General features: G+C 36.4%; 1 protein-coding gene across 7 annotated transcripts in view; it reads left to right on the top strand.

Moving 5' to 3' along the window:
• Positions 1-23,980, top strand: part of GOLGB1 (golgin B1) — an 88,006-nt gene that overhangs the window by 32,288 nt on the left and 31,738 nt on the right. For 5 of the 7 annotated variants that reach the window (XM_047100193.1, XM_047100199.1, XM_047100198.1 and 2 more), the window contains 7 exons: positions 3-125; positions 1,224-1,337; positions 3,335-3,737; positions 5,743-5,834; positions 12,629-12,743; positions 15,190-15,263; positions 18,300-23,485. In XM_047100193.1, the coding sequence (XP_046956149.1) occupies positions 3-125; positions 1,224-1,337; positions 3,335-3,737; positions 5,743-5,834; positions 12,629-12,743; positions 15,190-15,263; positions 18,300-23,485 (6,107 nt within the window). Of the gene's footprint in view, positions 1-2; positions 126-859; positions 887-1,223; positions 1,338-3,334; positions 3,738-5,742; positions 5,835-12,628; positions 12,744-15,189; positions 15,264-18,299; positions 23,486-23,980 lie in introns of those variants that run through there. The other 2 variants (XM_047100197.1, XM_047100196.1) reach the window with 2 other exon arrangements.

A 23,980-nucleotide genomic window follows, 5' to 3' on the forward strand; every position in this document is an offset into this window, starting at 1 on the left:
AGTTGAGTTCCATGCAGCAGGTGGTCCGAGAGAAAGATGCCCGCTTTGAAACACAAGTTCGTCTTCATGAAGATGAGCTTCTTCAGTTAGTAACCCAGGCAGATGTGGAAACAGAGATGCAACAGGTGTGTTGCTAAAACTTAGTAGAATGACTGTCATTTGGTTAACTTTTAATTAAATTTTCTACCTTTGCATACTGCTCTCTACTTGGTCTTAGTGTGCTCCTTAATTGGCTTCTTTTTGGTGATCTTGTCTTCTGTCGCATATTAATTATTTATTTTTTCTTGTCCTTACCTTGCCTTTTATGCCTCTAACCAGGTTGTTGGTACTCAAAAGCTAAATTTAATTGGCAAATGTATGTGGTAGTCAGAAATTGGTTTCTCTTCAGTTTGCCAATTGTAGCTGCATTAAAGACCTGATCCAAAGCTTCAAATCAATGAAGCCAGTTTTAAACTTTCAAAAAATCATAAAGATGTAAAGGAGTGATTTGGAAATCATAAAGTCTCTTATTAAATCAATTATTCTAAAAAAATTCATTGGGTATATTTTGGAAATTGGCTTCATTGTTTTTAAGTTTATCATCTACTAACTTGAAGGTATTTGTTTTTATTTAGTGTGTAGTGCAGTCTGGTAACTAAAAGTGCTCCAGTGGTATTTCATGGTTGATGCATTTAATTGTTTTTGAGTGAAAACTTCTTCCACGTTCTAAGTAATCCTTCAGAATACACCACTAAATAAAGTTTCAGAATATAGCACTCTTTGAAGTAGTATATTAATATATACATGTATCATTGATTTATTTGTCCAACAAATGTGTATCGAGTGCATGTCCTGTGCATGAAGCTAGAAGAGAAATGGTTCTTGCCTGCAGAGAATGTTCTCTTTGGTGAGTGAGATATACATGTACTTATGTTACTTAGGAGTAGGACATTGACTATATGATTTTAGAAGTGGATGTTTTATTTTCTCTATTAAAAAGCCTCCCTAATTCAGGGGCTTGCTTGTGTCTCAGTTTGGTTGTTGTCAGTGTACTGGAGAAGGCAATTTCGGAGATTCTTTTTTGTGCTGGAGGGGGAGCATGGCATGCTGGTGTCCCACTCTTTAATCTGTCATCTCAACATCCAAAAAACAGAAGTACACAAATCTACATAATATTTCGAAAGGTAAGCAGATAATGGTGCTCATTGGTTTAGCACATTGTATCTAAAACATTTCCTTCTCAGAAATTAAGGGTGCTGCAGAGGAAGCTTGAAGAGCATGAGGAAGCCTTATTGGGCCGTGCTCAGGTGGTGGACTTGCTACAACAGGAGCTGACTGCTGCCGAAGAGAAAAACCAGGTACTGCCTTGTGATCTTTACTGCCTGTCTTAGGAGTGGAGTATTCATTTCCACTTTAGTTTCCCAGGCAGCACATATAACATCATAAGCCTTCTTTTTAAAGTTTATTTATTTATAATTTTTTTAATGTTTATTTATTTTTGAGAAAGAGAGAAAATGGGGGAGGGCAAAGAGAGATAGAGACACAGAATCCAAAGCAGACTCCAGGCTCAGAACTGTCAGCACAGAGCCCAACGCAGGACTTGATCTCATAGACCGCAAGATCATGACCTGAGCCAAAGTAAGACACTCAACTGGCTAAGCCACAACCCGAGCGCCTCTCATTTATTTTTGAGAGAGAGAGAGAGCGAGAGAGCATGTACACATGGAGGAGTGGAGGAGGGGCAGAGAGAAAGGGAGAGAGAGAGAATCCCAAGCAGGCTTTGTGCTGTCAATGGGGAGCCCAGCTTGGGGCTCTATCTCATGAATCGTGACAGCATGATCTGAGCCAAAATCAAAAGTCAGACGCTTAACCAACTGAGCCACCCAGGCATTCCATACATCGTAAGCCTTCTGAGAATAGGTGCCATTCATTCTTTCAACAAATACCCTGTGCTTACATGGTGGTGATATAACGATAAGCTTACCTTTTGTATCTTTTATTCTTGCTTTTATTTGTATCTTTTATTCTTGCTTTTTCCTTTGTGCTTTTAGGTCTTATGCAATTTTAGGTTTGGTCCTGGGTCTCTAGCCCCATGCTTCACCTATGCTTATTGAATTCACTATGCTTATTGAAATGAAAGAATGAATTTATAGCTCATGAAGCCTAGTTTCTGTAGAATGTCATACTGTCTTCTAGTGAGTTTCCTTTCTGTTAGTTTGCTCCTTTGGTATCTCGAATGGTTCTTGTGCCTGATTTTTACTATCCCTTGTTTGTTTTTGTTGATTTTCTGTTGGCTTGAAATAATCCCACCATGCAGTATTCCCTGAATCTAAAGTGATCAGACAAAGATGTTCTAAAATCTTAAGCTCAAGTATCCCATCCCAGGCTGTAACCCATCCTGTCATTCCCTTTCTCAGGCTGTCTTGACCTTTATTCTCATTGAGATCCTTCGGTCCTTTCACTTTGTTCCTCTGGTGTGTTAGTTCTTTCTTGGCCTCTCTCCTTTCCCCATCTGCTGTTGACCCATGTTTGACCATTTGGAATACTCTTTTATCAGACCTTAGGTTCCCTATGTCCTTGTCTTATCACATTCAGGTAGCCAAATCCTAATGTAGAATCGGTGCTATAGTCCAGATTCTTTGCTTATTCGTCTGGGTGCTGCGTGCTGCTGGAGAAAGTCAATCATCTTCTTTCTTCTTAATTTTCAACTCTTCTTGAGAAGGACGTCTTGCATAGAAACATGTTCCCAGATCTCCCATCCTAATAAAACCTATATCCTGATCCCGAGGCTCCTCTCACTGTCTTCAGGCAGTTAGGTTCAAATCTCAGTTGTGCCTCTTACTAGATAGTTACTATACAAATAGTTACAACTATGTGACTTTTGGCAAATTTCCCTTTTTCTCTGCTCCTGTTAATACCTAAGTATCTCTCTCATGGCCTCTATCACTTTTGAATTATAATTATCTGGTTAAATGTGACTCCCACTGAACTCTGAGTTCCATGAGGGCAGGAACGACATTCATTCATTCATTCGTTCATTCAATATTTATTGAGTACCAGGTACTCATTGTGGCATGCACTATGCTTGGTGCTAGAGAACAGTGATGATAAAGTCCCTTCACTTACTGAACTTATTTTGTAATGGGAGAGACAGAAAATAAAAGATGACGCACAAATAAGTATGTATGAATAGAAACTGTTAAAAGTATCAAGGAGCAAATACAGGGTCTTATGCAATTTTAGGTTTGGTCCTGGGTCTCTAGCCCCATGCTTCACCTAGAACAGGTACTTCACTATGCTTATTGAAATGAAAGAATGAATTTATAGCTCATGAAGCTTTGTCTTTTTTTCTTAGATTCTCTCTCAGCAGTTACAGCAGATGGAAGCTGAGCATAATACTTTAAGGAACACTGTGGAAACAGAAAGACAGGAGTCCAAGATTCTAATGGAAAAGATGCAACTTGAGGTGACAGAGAGAAAATTATCTTTCCATAACCTGCAGGAAGAAATGCATCATCTTCTGGAGCAGCTTGAGCAAGCAGGTCAAGCCCAGGCTGAACTACAGTCCCGGTACAGTGCTTTAGAGCAGAAGCACAAAGCAGAAATGGAAGAGAAGATCTCTCACATTTCGAGTCTTCAGAAGACTGAGCAAGAGCTACATTCTGCCTGTAATGCTCTAAAGGAGGAAAATTCAAAGCTTCTCCAAGATAAGAGTGAACAAGCAGTTCATTCAGCCCAGGCTATTCAACAACTGGAAGGTCAGTATTTGGTTGCTTTTCAAGTCTACTTGGTTAGCACCTGAGTGTCTCCTACTTCAGAATTTCAGGGATATGTTAATGACATCATTTGCTCAAAGCAATTGAATCATTAGCAGAATTACGAAAGACATCTCTTCTGAACTCTTTGTCATTTTTCCTATCTCTGGCTGAAGTTATAATCTGACTTAATATTATAATTATCATTACAGAAATAAAAACTATTGATAATGATGTGTCATGTATTAAAAAGAATGCTATGTGAAACATGACTGTGATCTGAAAGTTTCAGTAACTGAAATGAGTAGGATTTGTTTTTTGTTTTCTTCAAATTTTTCTTTAAATTTTAGTTAACATACAGTGCAATATTGGTTTCAAGAGTAGAATTCAGTGATTCATCACTTACATACAACACCCAGTGCTCATCATAAGTGCCCTCCTTATACCTATCACCCATCTAGTCCATCTCCCATCCACCTCCCTCTGATAACCCTCAGTTTGTTCTCTGTCTTTAAAGAGTCTCTTTTAGTTTGTTTCCCTCTCTCCATGCCACCCCCCATATGTTCATCTGTTTTGTTTCTTAAATTCCACATATGTGTGAAATCAGATGGTATTTGTCTTTCTCTGACTTATTTCACTAGCATACTACACTCTAGTTCCATCCACATTGTTGCAAATGGCAAGATTTTGTTCTTTTTGATGGCTGAATAATATTCCATTGTATATATATGCCACATCTTTATCCATTCATCAGTCTATGGACATTTGGGCTCTTTCCATAGTTTGGCTGTTGTTGATAATGCTGCTATAAACACTGGGGTGCATGAATCCCTTCGAATACGATTTTTGTATCCTTTGGGTAAATACCTAGTAGTGCAACTGCTTGATCATAGGGTAGTTCTATTTTTAACTCTTTGAGGAACCTCTGTACTATTTTCCAGAGTGGCTGCACCAGTTTGCATTCCCACCAACAGTGTAAGAGGATTCCCCTTTCTCCACATCCTCATTGACACCTGTTGTTTCTTGTGTTGTTATTTTTACCCAATAAATGAGTAGGATTTGAATTAATTTTTGGGAAACTCAGGCTAGATCTAGGTACATAGGTAGGGAAACTGAATGGTGTGGAATCATCCTTACTTGTAAAGATGGATCTGAATGCTTTTCTTAAAGGTAAAAAGTTCTTTTTAAGGAAAATCTTTATCCTTTAAGAAGGTCTAATGAAAACTTATTTTTTAAAAAAGTTTTATTATTAAAGTAATACATGCTTCTAATTTAATTCGAAGAGATTGGCATACATTTGCAGGAAAGATTTTAGAAAAACTTAAGCTGAAGATCTGTATTGAGGAGTTGAACATTAACCAGAAAGCCTTGAGAGGCATTACATGGGAACAGTGTGTTACATGAGCACACTGTCCTCTTAACTGGACCATATTTATGTGCAGAGTTGTGCCATATTATCTTGGTGGGACTCATAATGATTCAGTGTAGAGTGAAGAAAATAAAATTTAAAAATACTAAAGGCATTTTCAAGGGGTTAAGGAAAAATGACTTTGTAAAAAATTCTAATCCTGTTTTATTTTACCTTTTAAGGAAGTGGTTTACGGAGATGCCTTTTGGTCCTTCAGAGCATGTGAACAGTTAAAACATGACATTGGCATAATTTTAATTAAGATAACTGGAGTAAGGGGTGCCTGGGTGGCTCAGTCGGTTGAGTGACTGACTTCGGCTCAGGTCATGGTCTCATGGTCTGTGACTTTGAGCCCCATGTTGGGCTCTGTGCTGACAGCTCTGAGCCTGGAGCCTGCTTTGGATTCTGTGTCTCCCTCTATCTCTGCCCCTCCCCCACTCATGCTCCGTCTGTCTCAGAAGTAAATAAACATTAAAAAAAATATTTAAAAAAAGATAACTGGAGTAAGCAGCATGTGGTATATCTCTAGAAGATAACAATTTACCAAGTTTCAGACTTGCAGCAGAAATCATTTTTATTTACTTACTTTCCTTTCCTTAGAGCAAGTCAAATTTCTAAGCAGACCAACCTTGCAACAACATGAAGCAGCATCTCAGACTTCTCTCCCAGATGTTTATACTGAGGATACACAGGTAATTAAATGTTTACTTCTTACGAATATGATCTGTCTTTGCTATATCTATACTTGAGTGCTCTAATGAGAATTTATTCCAGAAAGTAGTATAAACTTTCTGTCTCTTCTGCCTGATAGGATGCTTTTTTAAAAAAAATTATTTATGTATTTTGAGAGAGACAGAGAGGGTGTGAGCAGGGGAAGAGCAGAGAGAAAGGGAGAATCCCAAGCAAGCTCCACACTGTCAGTGCAGAGGCCAATATGGGGCTCAGACTCAAATTGTGAGATCATGACCTGAGCTGAAACCAAGAGTCAGACACTTAACCAACTGAGCCACCCAGACGCCCTGATAAGATGCTTTTTTGGAGGTGATTCCATTTGAAAGGAATCATGAAAGCCATTCATTTAGTGTCTCAACAGTGATTAATGAGGAAATAATAGATAATAAGTACCATGATCTCAGGAGCCTTTCTGATTCTAAGGTCTTAGAATTCTGATTTGGAAAGAAATCATTATTTTTGATTTTATAATCCCTTTTATCAGCTGAGAAGTCAATTTTGTTTTTGGTAGACTGAGATTTGATCAGCTTTAATGTACACAATTTCATCTAACCAGATGTTTAAGTCTATTATAGAAATCATAATGCTCTCATTAAGTAACAGTAGAAACTTTAATTGCCAATTAGCTGTTGATTGGCCCATATATTCTCTTTTCCTTCTGTAAAAATCTCTGTGAGAAGCTAGATTGTAATCATCATAAGGCTGTTACGGAGCATGATTATCAGAACAAGGAGAGTTAGTTTGATGCTCTTAATTGGCTAGTGTCAAGCTGGGATAACTGGATTCATTCATCTCCATTATAAGCTATACCCTTCTAAACTGACAGACATATTGACCAGCAGAGTTCCATGGTCCCTGGGCAGTACTGTACACTGATAAAAATTTTTGTTTCCTGGGTTCTAGCATCTAGCTTTCCAATCTCTTCTGTTCTCAAAATCACAACTTTTCCCTCTAATGTTTAAAGACATTTTTCAATAATTTCAAAAAATTTAAAGAATATGATAGTGAATACCTCTATATCCACTATCTGGGTTCTGTCAACATTTTACTAAAAAACAAGCAAAACAAAACAAAACAAAACATCTTACTGTATTTGCTTTATAAAACATCTATCCATTTATCCATCCACTACCTCATCTTAATTTTTTATGTATTTCACAGGAAGTTGTAGATACATTTTTCTCTAAATATTCCAACATGCATATCATTGACTAGATTTTAATATTTATTTATAATTTTTTTCTTTTGAAGTAAGATTTATGAAACATGAAATGTATAAATATTAAATGTACCATTCATTGAGTTTTGTCAAATGCATACACTACTGTTACCCCAAATCCCTATCAAGATATATCACTATCTCCCCACGAAGTATTCTCATACCTTTTTGAAGCCAATCACATCCTAACCTTCTAGAGATGACCAATGTTCTGTTTTTTCACCACAGATTAATTTTGCCTGTTTTCCAGAGTCATGTAAATATATGTGCTCTTTTGTGTAAAGTTTCTTACACTCAGCCTGTTTTGAGATTCATCCATATTGCTGCATATATCATACTGTACTTTTTATATTGCTGAGAAGTACTTAATTTTGTGAATATATTGCATTTTCCTTTTGCATGACTGTGCTGTAATTTCCTGTTGATGATTTCCTGGGCTTTGGCCATTATGAATTAAGCTGCTATAAACATTCTTGTACAGGTATTTGTGAGGACATACGTTTTCATTTATCTTCAGTAAATACTAGTTGAGGAATTGCTGGGCCATAGCGTATGTATTTAGCTTTATAAGAAACTGCTGAATCATTTCCCAAAGTGGTTGTATTATTTTACATTGCCACCTAAAATATATGAGAGTTCTAGTTGTTCCACATCTTCTCCAAGATTTGATATTGTCAATTTAAAAAATGTTAGCCATTTTAATGGGTGCTTGGTGGTATCTCATGGTTTTAATTTGCATTTCCTTGATGAAAAATGATATTGAACATTTTTTCTTGAGATTCCTGGCTTTATATATCTTATTTTGATCAAGTGTCTTTTCAAGTTATTCCCCCATTTAAAAATTGAAGTTCTTTGTCTTTTTATTATCAAGTAGTAGGGATTCTTTATATATCCTGAATGCCAATTTATTTTCAAATCTGTTTCGTGACTATTTTCTCCCACACAGTGGCTTGCCTCCTACTCATATTCTTCATGTCTTTTAATTAGTAGACATTTTATAATTTTGATGAAACCTGTTATTTATCTATTTTTTTTTTTGTTATAATTTTCTGTGCCCTAACTAGGAAACCTTTGCTTAATGCCAAGTCATGAAGTTTTTGTCTTGTTTTCTTCCACAAGCTTTACGGTTTTAGCCTTCCCAGTTAAGTCTCTGAACCTCAGAATTTTTGTGTGTAGTGTAAGGTAAGGATCAAGGCTTATTTTTTCCCCCATATAGATGTCCATTTGTTTCAGCACTATTTCTTGAAAAGACTTTACTTTCCTCATTGGATTTCTTTGGTATATTTGTTGAAAATCAAATGATTACTAGGTCCATTTCTGAACTTAGTATTCTGTTGTCTTGATCTGTTTGTCAGTCCTTATGCCAGTAACACACTGTCTTTACTACTGTAGAGTGTAGTTAGTCTTGAAGTCAAGTAGTATAAGTCTTTTGATTTTGTTCTATTCAAGATCGCTTTATTACAGGTACATATCCACAGAAAGTATATAGTCTGTGTTCTCAAATTGTATTAAAAAAAAAAAAAAACGAAAGAAAGCTGGGTGGGATTTTGAGTTGGCACTGTGTTGAATCTATAGATCAATTTAGGGAGAATTGACATCTTAACACTACTGAACTTATCAATCCATGAGCAAATGTAGTATATTTTCCCACTTATTTTTATCTTCTTTAATTTCCTTCAGTGATGTTTTATAGTTTTCATTGGAGGGGCTGTGCACATTTAAAAGTTTATTCCAAAGTAGTTCATGCCTGTTGATGCTATTGTAGATGGAATTATTCTAATTTCAGTTTCCAGCTGTTTGCTGCTAATATGTAAATGTACAATTGAATTTTGCTTAGTAACTTTATATTATCTGAACTTGACAAATATTCATTTTATTAGTTCTAGTCTCTTTTTATAGATTCCTTGGATTTTCTAAGTAAACCGTCATGTCATCTCCAAATAAAGATGACTTTTACTTCTTTCTAATCTTTATGTCTTTCTTTTTTTTATGCAATAGCTAGGACCTTCATTTTCATTACACTATTTCATAAAGTGGTGAGATTCTTGCATTGTTCCTGATCTTATGGGAAAATGTTCCATATTTTACCATTAGCTATGGTTACCATTAACTTTAGGTTTTCAATAAATGTCCTTTACTGGATTGAGGACATTCCCCTCTATTTCTAGTTTTCTGAGAATTGGCATTGAATTTTGTCAAATGCTTTTTCTGCATTTTTCTAAATGCACATATGGATTTTCTTTTATATTCTGTTAATGTGGTACAGTATTTTAATATTAAACCACCCTTGTTTTTTGTTGGGATAAATCCCACTTGGTCATGAAGTATTATCCCTTTAATACATTACTGAATTTGATTTGCTACTATTTTGTGAAGGATTTGGTATCCATATTCATGAAGGATATCAGTCTATAATTTTCTCTTTGTTTTATAATATCTTTGTCAGATTTTGATATTAAGATTGTGCTGGCCTCATAAGACAAGCTTGAAAGTGTTCTTTTTATTTTCTGAGAGTTTAAGATTGGTATTAAATGTCTGAAAGAATTCAACAGTGAGACCGTCTGAGTCTAAAATTGTAAAAGAAAGAAAGAAATTGAATTTCTTTTACAGGTATAATGTTAATAAGATTTTTTTCATTTTATGTCAGTTTGGGTTTTTTTGTTATTGTTGTTGAGATTTTTCCCATTTCATTGAAGATGTCTAGTTTTTGTCATATTGTTGGTTATAATATTCCCTCTTTATCCTTTTAATGCCCACAGCTTTTTAGTGGCACTCACCCTCATCCCAGTCCCTATTGTTTTTTAAAAACTGAGATATAATTGATACATCATTGTATAAGTTTGAGGTGTACAAAGTATTGATTTGATTCATTTATATTTTACAGTATGATTACCTTAGCCTTAGCTAACACCTCCATCATGTCACATAATTATCACTTCTGTTTTGTGGTGAGAATATTGAAGATCTAGTCTCTCAGCAACTTTCAAGTATGTGATACAGTATCATTAACTGTGTATCACAGTGCTGTAAATTAGCTCTCCAGGACAGAATTTGTTCATCTTCTCACTGCAAGTGTATATCCTTTGATCAAAATTCCCTCAATTTATGTGTTTTTTTCCTGAGCAGTGTTACTAGCAATTATTCCACTTCTTATTTTTTTTAAATCTTTTCAAAGAACTAGCTTTGGCTTTGTTGATTTTCTCTGTTACTGGTCTGTTTTCACTTTCATTGATTGTTGCTTTCTGGTATTTCTTTCTACTTAATTGGTTTTACTTTGTTGTTCTTTTGCTAACCTCTCAAGGTAGAACTTTATATCAAAGGTTTAAGTTTTTTTCCCTCATATAAGCATTTTTCATTTAAAGTTACACAATTCTCTCAAAGTCCATAGTTTGATATATTTTTTATTGTTCATTTTCCTTGCGATTTCTTCTTTGTGGATTATTTAGAAGTGTGTTGTTTAACATCTAGAAATTTGGTTTTATTTCCAGATATTTTATTATTATTGATTTGTAATTGGATTTCATTGTGATCAGATAATATGCTGTATATGATTTAAAATCCTTTGACATTTTTTAGAGACTTGTTTTATGATACAGCCTGTGTTCTTTCTTGGTGATCATACCTTGTGTACTTGTAAAGGATGTATATTCTGTAGTTATTGGATTCTGGAATTGTCTATTTTTCCTTTTAATTGTCATTTTTTGCTTCGTAATTTGAATTTCTGTTATTAATTACCTTTACATTTATGATTTTATGTCTTCTGAGGAAATGTTCTTTATTTCATTTATAAAATGTTACTCTATCTCTAGTAACATTTCCTTACTTGAAGTTCTTTTTTTATCTGATATTAATAAAAGAACTCTAGTCTTCTGATGTTTACTATTTGTATAGTACATTCTTTTCTATCCTTTTACTTTCAAGTTACTCTTTCTTTAAAGTGAATGTCTTATCTACCCTATGACCCAGCAGTAGCACTTCTAGGAATTTACCCAAGGGATACAGGAGTACTGATGCATCAGGGCACTTGTACCCCAATGTTTATAGCAGCACTCTCAACAATAGCCAAATTATGGAAAGAGCCTAAATGTCCATCACCTGATGCATGGATAAAGAAATTGTGGTTTATATACACAATGGAGTACTATGTGGCAATGAGAAAGAATGAAATATGGCCCTTTGTAGCAACATGGATGGAACTGGAGAGTGTGATGCTAAGTGAAATAAGCCATACAGAGAAAGACAGATATCATATGTTTTCATTCTTATGTGGATCCTGAGAAACTTAACAGAAACCCATGGGGGAGGGGAAGTAAAAAAAAAAAAAAAAAAAGACGTTAGAGTGGGAGAGAGCCAAAGCATAAGAGGCTCTTAAAAACTGAGAACAAACTGAGGGTTGATGGGGGGTGGGAGTGGGGGGAGGGTGGGTGATGGGTATTGAGGAGGACACCTTTTGGGATGAGCACTGGGTGTTGTATGGAAACCAATTTGACAATAAATTTCAAAAAAAAAAGTGAATGTCTTAAAAGCAGCATAAAGTTTGGTTATGCTCTTTTATTTCTTCTCATAATCTCTACTTTATAATTAGAGTGTTTAGTGTCCATTTAATGTAATTATTGATACGATTGGATTTAGCTGTACCGTTTTTTCTTATTTGGGATTTGATAATTCATTTTTTCTTCTTTCATTGATTTTCCTTCTCACACTCTGGCAGGTGTGTTTGCCCCAAAGTCTGTTTCCTTGTTTTTCAAGATCTCATTCTGAGGCTTCTCTGTCAGTGTTTTACTTGCTCCTTGTAATGCAAACCGGGAACTTCCCTTAGAATAAGTCATAGAATCCTTAAACTCATCTCTTGCCATTTCTTTAAACATTAAGTGAAGATTTGGGGCTGAGTAGGCTGTAAAGACTATCAAGGCTCAAAAATTCTACACTTTTATGAAGAATTGTATAGAAAATCCCCTTGGCGGAGAAAAACCTGTATAAAACGACAGACAACTAAAGATGTGTCCAAATGAGATATTTGCCTCACTAGGAAAACAAAACCAATATGGATGCATAAATGAAGCACAAGATAATTTTTATTATCCTTGGAAAAACAAAAACAGTTATGGCTCTTCTTCTTTTTAAAGATTATATATTAACTTTTGTCCCTGTTCTTCTTTGGGAATCACTCTTCATGTTTAGTCTCCTACAAGAGAGTGATCTGGTTATCAAGTGGCATTAAGCAAACTTTGTAATGTTACTTATGGACCTGAAAATGTTTTTTCTTGTGCAATAGACTTGAGATTTCTGTCTTTGTAATCCAGTGCCTGTTCTTAAATTTGAAAGCCAATGAACTAGAAGTTTGTGTGAAAATTTTTCTATCTTCTGATAAAAAGCATTACTTTAAAGATGAGCTAGGCAAATAAGTAGATGCCATATTTAAAGTATTTTCATGGCTGGAGAACTTTTAGAAGACAAAAATGCCAGAGGCTATCTGGGCATTATGTGAGGGTTTTTCACTGAGAATCATTAATTTGTTGTCTTTCTACATTTTAGGTAGTCACTGAGGAGAATATTGCCTTTTTGCAGAAGAAAGTGGTAGAACTAGAGAATGAAAAGAGAGCTTTGCTCCTTAGTTCTATAGAGCTGGAGGAGCTGAAAGCTGAGAATGGTACGTATAAATGAAAACCATAATTCTCTGTCTTCTCAACCCACATGCTTCTACTTTTATCACTATACATGTATAACATGTAGATTTTCTGATTCGATGACAATGATCTTAGCACAGCTGGTGGTTATTAAAGATAGGATTAATACACAATGACCAATTAGAGCATCATACCCGTGTTTATGTAAGTATAACATTTTACATTATGGGATGTAAATGCTGCAGGATATCAGTATTTTGGAGTGGTCAAGGGATCTTTTCAGAAGCATGGCTTGAATAGGACCTTAATAAGAGGATGAATTTTTAAAGAGGCAAAATGATGAGAGAAAGGGTATTCCCGGTAATACATTTTGGGGATGAAGTAACAGAGATCAGTGTAAAATAAAGGTCCAAAAGTAGAAAACATTTTGAGTTTTGCTCATGCTATATACTACTTACAACCCTATCCCTTTCGTTTAGTCAGGCTAATTTCTTACTCATCTTTCAGACCTCAACTAGGGTACTTTACCAAGTAAAGTTTGTACCATTTCTTTTTATTTTTTTTTTAATGTTTATTTACTTTTGAGAAAGAGAGAGAGAGAGAGAGACAGAGCCCGAGTGGGGGAGGGGCAGAGAGAGAGAGAGGGAGACACAGAATCTGAAGCAGGCTCCAGGCTCTGAGCTGTCAACAAGGGGCTTGAACTCACGAACTGTGTAATCATAACCTGAGCTGAAGTCGGATGCTTAACCAGCTGAGCCACCCAGGTGCCCCAAGTTTGTACCTTTCTTAAACTCTAGAGACAGTATTTCCACCTTAACCATTTTTCAGTTCTACTTAGCTGGGGATTATATATCTGTATTAGACTGTTCCCACCATTGCTAATATATAAAGAACACCACAAATTCAGCTCATTAATCAACCCACTTAAAGCACTTCTTTGAGACTTTCTCCATGATGCTTATTTTGCAGTTTTGCAAACAGTGCCTATCACTGTCATGTAGCTCATTATAGTTTAGAGGTGTTACACCAGTTCCATTCTCTTTGCTTTTTCCTGCAAGGATCACTGCCCTTAAGGTTTTCTGTATTAGTTTTTGTGTTTGGTTTTAGGTTACCTTTGCTTTATGTGTCATATTCTATTCAACTCCCCTTTTGCACTTCTGTTTCTACCACTGTACCTCTTCCTCAAATAATCTTGTGAGATGTCTGGACACATTATATACTGTCTCAAATTCATTTGTTTCATGAATTGTCATTCATTCATTTAGCAGATTTCTGTGGTACCTATTTTATGTGCCAAGCAGTAATCTAGTTGCTGTGATAACTTGCCTAACACATTACAGGGGAAGATAGGCCATGAACAGATATATAAATAAGAAAATTTCAGAACATGATAAGTATTAGGATAAAAATAAAATAAAATAGATAACTGCAAGTATGCCTGGGGGAAGAGGAAAGCAACATTAGAGTCATTAGGATAGGCCTCTCTGAGAACTTGAAACCTGAATGAAGAAAAGGGGACAGCCATGCAAAAAGGCCAAGCAAGAAGCATTCCAAGCAGAGAAAAAAGCAGTGCAAATACTATGAAATCTGAATAAACTTGATATGTTTGCAGACAGAAATAAAGCCAGTATTTTGGGAGGAGAGTGAGCAAAAAAGGGCCAGTGCAGAAGAAAAGGTTGTAGAATAGGTGGGGTGAACTCATGAGAGCCCATGTAGGTCATGTTAAGACATTTAGATGTAGTATAAAATGCTTTTTTTATCTTTAATATATCTGTCTTAGCTTCTCAGAAAGAGTATAAACTTCTTGGGGGCATGTTAATACTCAGTGTTTTTATCCTCCAAGGTACTACTACCCTTTTTAGATATATGTATCAAAATAGAACATGGGGTAGAACTTAGAAGATTGGATTATGATCCCAGCTCTCTGTGAACTAGCTGTAGGTCATGTCATTTCAATGTTTCTTTATATGGTCATTGAGGAGATTAGATAGCTGTGTTCTAGTGCTAAAATTTGATGTCTTCATAAACATATGTGAAAGAACATTGAAGACCTTTAAGTGCTATATGAATGTAAGATGTATATTATGAACACAGTAGGGTTATGGATAAATCAAGGCAAATTTATTACCCTAGAAGTCCCAAATTGTGCCACAGAAATAGCTGCTACTCTTCACATGCTCTGGCATCCTTCTCCTCTAAAGCCCTCCACTATTTATATACTTCATTCAGATTAACTATCATCACCTAGAACCATTCTGTCTTTTTCCCCACCATTCTGTCTTATATCACATCTTCTCGTGCCATTTCTTTTTGATAAAATAAGCCTTTTATCTTCCCAAAACTATTTTGTTTATTTCTTTCCTCTTGGATTATATCATGCATCTCAAATAGCCTCACACACAATCATGTCTCTGTTTTCTCAAACACTGTACATAAATCATCTAAGGATATTTATTTTGTGACTTTCAGAAAAACTGTCTTCTCAGATTACTCTCCTGGAGGCTCAGAATAGAAGTGGAGAGGCAGATAGAGAAGTCAGTGAGGTAAGTGATATGTTCTTAAAATAACCAGAATGTGAACTAGATCAAGAGAAGTTAGCTTCAAACCTAAACATTTCAGCAACTTTCTAATGTTGACAGAGAATTACATTATCTAGAAATGAGGTCTATTTAAGAAAGTTATAATGGTTATTATTTCCCATTTGGTCTCATTTATATCAAAATATTGGATTTTTTTTTTTTATTTGTCCTGAACCAGAATATAAGTATAGTAGCCATTTGTTTGGGATTTGATAATTCATTTCTCATACTGGGTTATTATTTATCTCAACTTCTTTGCCCATCTCGGAAAAGTTTCTCAGGAGATTAGATAAAATCTCTAGTTCCCCTCCACTAAATTGGCATAGTTTCATTTAGGATTATATTAAAAAGAGTATTTTTGAAGAATGGTGCTTTTTATAACCTGAAAATTACTATAAGAATGTGTGATTCCTAAATATTCTATTGTTTTAAGAAGTCAGTGATAGAGTCATAAGTGGCCTTGAAGAATAATGTAACTTCTTAACAGAAGTGTCTGCTTAATTATATTAGAGTTCTTCAGAGAAACAAAATAGGGAGTGTGTATATATGTAGAGAGAGAGATTTATTTTAAGGGAATTAGTTCATGCAATTGTGGGAGCTAGCAAATCCAAAATCTAGAGGGTAGGCCAGCAGGCTAGAGACCGAGGGAAGAGTTACAGTTCGAGTCTAAAGGCAGTCAGGTGGCAGAATTCCCTCTGTTTGGAGGTGGTCAGTCTTTTTTTTTTTTTTTTTTTTTTTTTTGGTTAAGGCCTCAACTGATTAGATGAGGCCCATTTACATTGTGGAGGGTAATCAAAGCCTACTGATTTAAATGTTTATTTCACCTAAAAAATACCTTCACAGACACATGTAGAATAATTCTAGAATAATGTTTGACCACGTATCTGGGTACTATGCTTTAGCAAAGTTGACAATAAAATTAACCATTATACTTACATTTAGTATTTTTTTATGGGACTGCTGATGTGCTGTTCACAAACTTGGCAAAAAGAAACTAAAATTTGAAAGTTATAGCATTATATGGATACTGGCAGAGTAAAAATGAGTCGTGTTTGGCCAAGCAGGTGCTTAATGTTTTAAGATGTTTAGCAGTAATATCTAGTGAAAACAAGATAACTTAGATCAAAAAAGAGGAACAGGTAAGAAAGATGGTAATTTCTTAAGAAAAAGAAAAACAGGGGCTCCTGGGTGGCACAGTCAGTTAAGCGTCTAACTTCAGCTCGGGTCATGATCTCACGGTCCGTGAGTTCGTGCCCCACGTTGGGCTCTGTGCTGACACCTCAGAGCCTGGAGCCTGCTTCGGATTCTGTGTCTCCCTCTCTCTCTGCCCCTCCCTGCTCATGCTCTCTCTCTCTCTGTCTCAAAAATAAATAAAAACATTAAAAAAAAAAAAGAAAAAGAAAAACAGTACCAGAAGGGAGAACAGAAAAACAGAGAACAAGGGAAAAGAAAGGGGAAAAAAAACACACACACACACACACAAAGAAATTGCAAAAGGAAGGGTGCCTAAGATAATCCTTTGGGGTAAGAGAAAGTGAGTAGAAAAGGTGCATAGAAAGTGTAAGCTCAGCTGAAAGGGAAAGGCTAGTATTAGCAGAAAAAGTAATGAGAGTGGCTGGAAAAAAACAAAGTTCTCTGGTATAACATTGGGTATATATCTTAGGGATAACGTTGATTTTTCACCTGAGCCAAAAAATTGATTGAACTTAGCAGATCTCATGGAGAGCAGCAGAGGGTGTGACCAAGGGAAGGAAGAGAGTGAGTGAAGTGGCATGATGGAGAAGAGGAAACAAGTATACTTAGGGCGAGAGAGAGAACAAAAAAGGAATTATATTGAGGTCTTCTGGCAGAAAGTGATGTCTTGACTATATCAGGTCTTTAGTGTATATAGGGATGGATAAATAAGCATGTGACCTGAAGAAATTATAAAAGGAGCTTTTTCCATGTGCTTAAATACTCTGTCCAGTGTTAATCTCCAGAAATTTGATTATGAATAATGCAGACAGCAGAGAATTTTAAATGATTAAAAATAATGCTTATGAAAAATTATAACCTTTCTTGAAATAATAATTTTAAAGTGATGAATATTTTTTCTTATTCAATGGCTGAGAATGTTACCAACATAGTAGCTAATATTCATTGGATACTTACTGTGTGCCAGCTTTTGCTAGTAAATGGCAGAGCTAAGATGTGAACTCAGTTGGATTGCAGAGCTTGTACTCTTGGCCACTACATTATTTGACAATCCTATGGGGATTTTTCCCCTCCTATCAAATTGGAATTTTTTTCGGGGGGAAAAAATGGTGCTGTTGGCAAAGGTGGAGATTTCATTGTGTACACTGTCTCCAAACTCAATTTAGTAAAGTTCTAATGAAATTTACCAGGAGATTCACTGATTTTGTTTCCTAGGAAGACAATTATAGAAACAATGTATATGGATTAAGCAGCCTAACACAGCTATCTTTGTAATAATAATGGTTAATATTTTGTCAGACAATTCTGTAATTTCATACCCATCCCTCAGTAGAACTTCTTTTTGGTTATTTGATTATGGTAGTTTATCTCAACCTACTTGTTTAATAATCCACTTATCTGGTGGTAATGGCTATCTTATGTAATATTTCCCATTTCAACGGATAGTTTAGGAAAAAGGATCTCATAACTTCCTTTTTGGTGTATCAAACAAAATTTAATGCATTTCCTGCTTTTCTTTTTATTTTTAAGCAATTCTCAAGAGAAACAAATAGGAATTTTAATCCAAAGAAAAAGTTTCCCAAATATGGGATATCCAGAAAAGGAGTTCCAGGCTACTATACAGGTCTTATGAATATGGCTTGACCTCAATATAGGATTGACAGGGTACTCTCACACAGAGGTCCAGTTTGGGAAATAATAACTGATTTTAAAAGTATTTAGCAGCTTTATGGAAGGAGGTTTGGACTAGAGATTTTCAGGTTTTGAAAAATGCCTGAAATATTTCCTTTCTTTTTTAAAAAATAGGTCAACATGGTTGATATTACCGGACTCAGCAAGAGTAGCTCTTCTGCTGAGGAGAGTGGACAGGATGTCTTAGACAACACATTTTCTCAGAAACATAAAGAACTGTCCGTTTTATTGCTGGAAATGAAAGAAGCTCAAGAAGAGATTGCATTTCTTAAGCTGCAGCTCCAGGGGAAAAAGGCCGAGGGGGACGCTGAGGTCCCTGACCAGAAAGAAATGAAGCAGACAGAAAGTGAAGGAATACTTACAGTTAGTATGAAAGTATTGCCTGAAGATACAGGGCAACATTTTCCCCCAATGCCACATGAAGGGAGCAGTCTTCCAACACTTGAAAAAGAAAAGCAGATGAGTACTAAACATCAAAATAGAACATCTGAAGAAATATCTTTAAATGACACTGAAATGGAATTAAAATCAACCAAACAGGATGATGTTGATAAATCCCTTTCTGCTGTACCAGGAATTTGTCAGTGTCACCAGGATGAATTGGAAAGGCTAAAAAGGCAAATTTTGGAGCTCGAGATAAGCTCTCATAAAGCAGAGGAAATCTATGAGGAAAATTTAGATGAGAAAGCTAAAGAAATCAGCAACCTAACCCAGTTGGTTGATGAGTTTAGGAAAAATGCCGAAAATACCAACAGTGCATTCACTGCTTTGTCTGAAGAAAGAGACCAACTTCTCTCTCAAGTGAAGGAACTTAGTGTGGTAATGGAACTGAGGGCTCAGGTACAACAACTGGAAGTGAGCCTTGCAGAAGCAGAAAGGCAAAGAAGACTTGACTATGAAAGTCAAACGACTCATCACAACTTGCTTACTGAACAGATCCACAGTCTCAGCATAGAAGCCAAATCTAAAGATGTGAAGATTGAAGTTTTGCAGAATGAACTCGATGGTTTGCAGCTTCAGTTTTCTGAGCAGAGTGCACTGATAAAAAGCCTGCAAAGCCAGCTGGAGAAGAAGGAAAATGAAGTTCTTGAAGGTGCAGAATGTGTAAGGAATATATCAAATAAGATGGAAGAACTTTCTCAGGCTCTTTCACAGAAGGAACTTGAAATAGCAAAAATGGATCAACTCTTATTAGAGAAAAAAAGAGATGTGGAAACCCTCCGACAAACCATCATAGAGAAGGATCAGCAAGTGACGGAAATCAGCTTCAGTATGACTGAGAAAATGGTTCAGCTTAATGAGGAGAAGTTTTCTCTTGGGGTTGAAATTAAGACTCTTAAAGAACAGTTGAACTTATTATCCAGGGCTGAAGAGGCAAAAAAAGAGCAGATAGAAGAAGATAAAGAAGTTGTTTCTGGCCTTAAACAGAATTATGATGAGCTGAACCCAGCAGGGCTCCTAAGTAAAGAAGAACTTCAGCATGAATTAGACCTTGTAAAGAAAGAAAGTGAACAGAGAAAGAGAAAGCTCCAGGCAGCTCTTATTAACAGAAAGGAACTTCTACAGAGAGTGAGTAGATTAGAAGAGGAATTGGCCAAAGTGAAAAATGAATCTACGAAAGAGATCCCACTCAATGAGAGTGAGAAGAGAGAAATGGAAGAAGACAAAGAAAGCAAAGAAGACTCAGAAAAATGTGTGACTGCTAAGTGCCAAGAAATAGAAATTTCTTTAAAACAGATAATATCTGAGAAAGAGGTGGAGCTAGAGCATGTAAGGAAGGATTTAGAAGAGAAGGTAGCAGCTGAAGAAGAGTTACAGGCTGTGATCCAACAGATGAATCAGAACCTGCAAGAGAAGACAAACAAAATAGATTTGCTGCAAGCAGAAATCATTGAAAACCAAGCAGTTATCCAAAAGTTAACCACAGGTAACAAGGATGTAGGTGATGGAGACTCAGCAGCACCTGTAAAAGAAACAGTGGCCATCAGTCCACCTGGTGTGGGCAGTGGAGAACACTGGAAACCAGAGCTGGAAGAAAAGATGCTGGACCTTGAAAAAGAAAAGGAGCAACTTCAAAAGAAACTACAGGAGGTGTTAACCTCTCGAAAGGCGATTTTACAGAAGGCACAAGAAAAAGAAAGACATCTTAGAGAGGAACTAAAGCAACAGAAGGATGATTATAATCACTTACGAGATCAATTTGATGAGCAGAGGAAGGAAAATGAGGACATCGGAGACCAACTAAGACAACTCCAGATTCAAGTAAAGGAGTCTGTAGACAGAAAACTCCTGAGCATCGACCAGCAGGATCCAGGACCTCCAAATCAAAGTTTAAAAGAACCTTTATTCAAAGCCACAGAGCAGCAACCTGCTGAATCTGTTTCAGAGTCTGACTTGCTTTCTCCTAGAGATGCAGATGCTCTGCAGAGCAGTACTTCTGTTGTCCAGATTAAGAACCAGCTGAAAGAGATAGAGGCCCAGAAAGAGGAGTTGGAATTGAAGATTAGTTCTGTGACAAGTGAGCTTACTAAAAAATCAGAAGAGGTATTTCAGTTACAAGAGCAGATAAATAAACAGGATTTGGAAATCCGGAGCCTGAAGACAGCATCCCATGAGGCTGAAACCCATGCAGAAAGCCTGAGGCAGAAGTTGGAAAGCAGTCAGCTAGAAATTGCTGGGTTAGAACATTTAAGAGAATTACAGCCTGAACTAGATGAATTGCAGAAACTCCTAAGCAAAAAGGAAGAAGAAGTTAGATACCTTTCTGGACAGCTTAGTGAGAAAGAAGAGGCGCTTATGAAAGTACAGACAGAGATAATGGAACAAGAGGATTTAATCAAGGCTCTCCATACACAGCTGGAAATGCAAGCCAAAGAACATGATGAGAAGATAAAGCAGTTGCAGGTGGAACTTTGTGAAATGAAGCAAAAACCAGAGGAGACTGGGGAAGAAAGTAAAGCAAAGCAACAAATACAGAGGAAACTGCAAGCTGCTCTTATTTCCCGAAAAGAAGCACTAAAAGAAAACAAAAGTCTCCAAGAGGAATTGTCTTTGGCCAGAGAAACCATTGAACATCTCACTAAGTCTCTGGCAGATGTGGAAAGCCAAGTTTCTGCTCAAAATAAAGAAAAAGATACATTCTTAGGAAAGTTAGCTCTTCTTCAGGAAGAAAGAGACAAGCTCATTACAGAAATGGACAGATCTTTAATGGAAAATCAAAGTCTCAATGGCTCTTGTGAAAGTCTGAAATTAGCTCTGGAGGATCTTACTGAAGACAAGAAAAACTTAGTGAAGGAAATTGAATCTTTGAAATGTTCTAAGATTGCAGAAAGCGCTGAGTGGCAAGAGAAACACAAAGAGTTACAAAAGGAGTATGAAATCCTTCTGCAGTCATATGAGAATGTTAGTAATGAGGCAGAAAGGATTCAGCATGTCGTGGAAACTGTGAGGCAAGAGAAGCAAGAACTGTATGGCAAGTTGAGAAGCACAGAAGCAAACAAGAAAGAGGTAGAAAAGCAATTACAGGAAGCTGAACGGGAAATGGAGGAAATGAAAGAAAAGATGAGAAAGTTTGCTAAATCTAAACAACAGAAAATCCTAGAATTGGAAGAAGAGAATGACCGGCTTAGAGCAGAGGTACATTCTGGAGGAGGTACATCGAATGATGATGTGGAAGCACTTCTTTCTTCCAATTCCAACTTGAAAGAAGAACTGGAAAGGGTCAAAACAGAGTATAAAACCCTTTCTAAGGAGTTTGAGGCTTTAATGACTGAGAAGGACTCTCTATGTGAAGAGGTTCGAGATTTAAAGCATCAGGTTGAAGGTACTGTATCCAAACAAGGTAGCCTGGAGGCCAGTGAGAAACCTGATAACCAAAGGGATATCTTTGAAGGGACAACACAGTCTGTCCCAGGTGATTCTAATGAACAAAGCTCTCTGAACATGAGCACAAGGCCTGAATATTCAGAATCCGTTCCATCTGAGAACAGTGCCAAGAAGCCTGATGAAAATGAGAATGTCAGTTCACATGATGAAATTAATAACTGCCTGCAGCAGATTGATCAGCTCAAAGAAAAAATTGCTGAATTAGAGGAAGAGAAGCAGAAAGAAAGAGAATTTAACCAGACTTTAGAAAATGAGAGAAGTACCTTACAGAGTCAAATATCAGCAAAGGATGATGAACTAAAAATACTTCAGGAAGAAATAACCAAAATAAACCTATCAAATAAGCAAATGCAAGAAGAACTTGCCAGAGTTACCAAGCTAAAGGAGACAGCAGAAGAAGAGAAAGATGATTTGGAAGAGAGGCTTATGAATCAATTAGCAGAACTTAATGGAAGCATTGGGAATTACTATCAGGATGTTACAGATGCCCAAATAAAAAATGAGCTACTGGAATCCGAAATGCAGAACCTTAAAAAGTGTGTGAGTGAATTGGAAGAAGAAAAACAGCAGTTAGTCAAGGAGAAAACTAAGGTGGAATCAGAAATACGAAAGGAATATTTGGAGAAAATACAAGGTGCTCAGAAGGAACCTGGCAATAAAAGCCATGCAAAGGAACTTCAAGAGCTGTTAAAAGAAAAACAACAAGAAGTAAAGCAGCTGCAGAAGGACTGCATCAGGTATCAAGAGAAAATTAGTGCTCTGGAGAGAACTGTAAAGGCCCTAGAGTTTGTTCAAACAGAGTCCCAAAAAGATTTGGAAATAACCAAAGAAAATCTGGCTCAAGCCAATGAACACCGCAAGAAGGCAGAAACAGAATTGGCTAGCTTCAAAGTACTGCTAGATGACACTCAAAGTGAAGCAGCAAGGGTCCTAGCAGATAATCTCAAGTTGAAAAAGGAACTTCAGTCCAACAAAGAATCAGTTAAAAGCCAAATGAAACAAAAAGATGAAGATCTGGAGCGGAGACTGGAGCAGGTAGAAGAGAAACACCTGAAAGAGAAGAAGAACATGCAAGAGAAACTGGATGCTTTGCGTAGAGAGAAAGTCCACTTGGAAGAGACATTTGGAGAGGTTCAGATTACTTTGAACAAGAAAGACAAGGAAGTTAAGCAACTTCAGGAAAACCTTGATAGTACTGTGGCCCAGCTTGCAGCTTTCACTAAGAGCATGTCTTCCCTCCAGGATGATCGGGACAGGGTGATAGATGAAGCCAAGAAGTGGGAGAGGAAATTCAGTGATGCTATTCAAACAAAAGAAGAAGAAATTAGACTCAAAGAGGAGAATTGCAGTGTTCTAAAGGATCAGCTTAGGCAGATGTCCATCCACATGGAAGAATTGAAGATCAACATTTCCAGGTAAATGGATAAGTTTTATGCTCTTCTAAATGTAACTGAAGGCAAAGAAAGTCACTATTTAAACTATTTCTATTGCCTTTGATATTACAGGACTCATTTTGGCTTAGACTTCTCTAGAAGCTATATTCTCCCTCACTTCTTTTTTTTTTTTCAGTGATTTTTGACTAGTATTAAGGTGAAATATCCATGTTTGCTTCTCTTCCCATCTTTCTATTGAGAGATCTCTTTGATTTCTCCCTTTTCGTTTTCATTTCCACTATCTTTGTCTGGGTTTTTACTGTGGTACTCCCAAATGACTGCTTTAGCTTCCTAAATGATCTCCTCTTTTCTCTTCCCTATATTTGACATTAATTCATACTGCATATACCTGTTAGAGTTCTTTTCCTCTAACACCAATTTTATATCACTTTTCAAGCTCAGGAACTAACACTTGGTACTCCTCCACTTTTAATAGGATTTTTCTGCTCTGAGACAGGTTTCCTCATGGTCTGTCAC

This window comes from Lynx rufus, unplaced genomic scaffold (genome assembly GCF_022079265.1).
Source record: "Lynx rufus isolate CCGP_SWC_20201006 ecotype Redwood Valley unplaced genomic scaffold, mLynRuf1.p SCAF_5, whole genome shotgun sequence".
In the NCBI taxonomy this organism is placed as follows: Eukaryota; Metazoa; Chordata; class Mammalia; order Carnivora; family Felidae; genus Lynx; species Lynx rufus.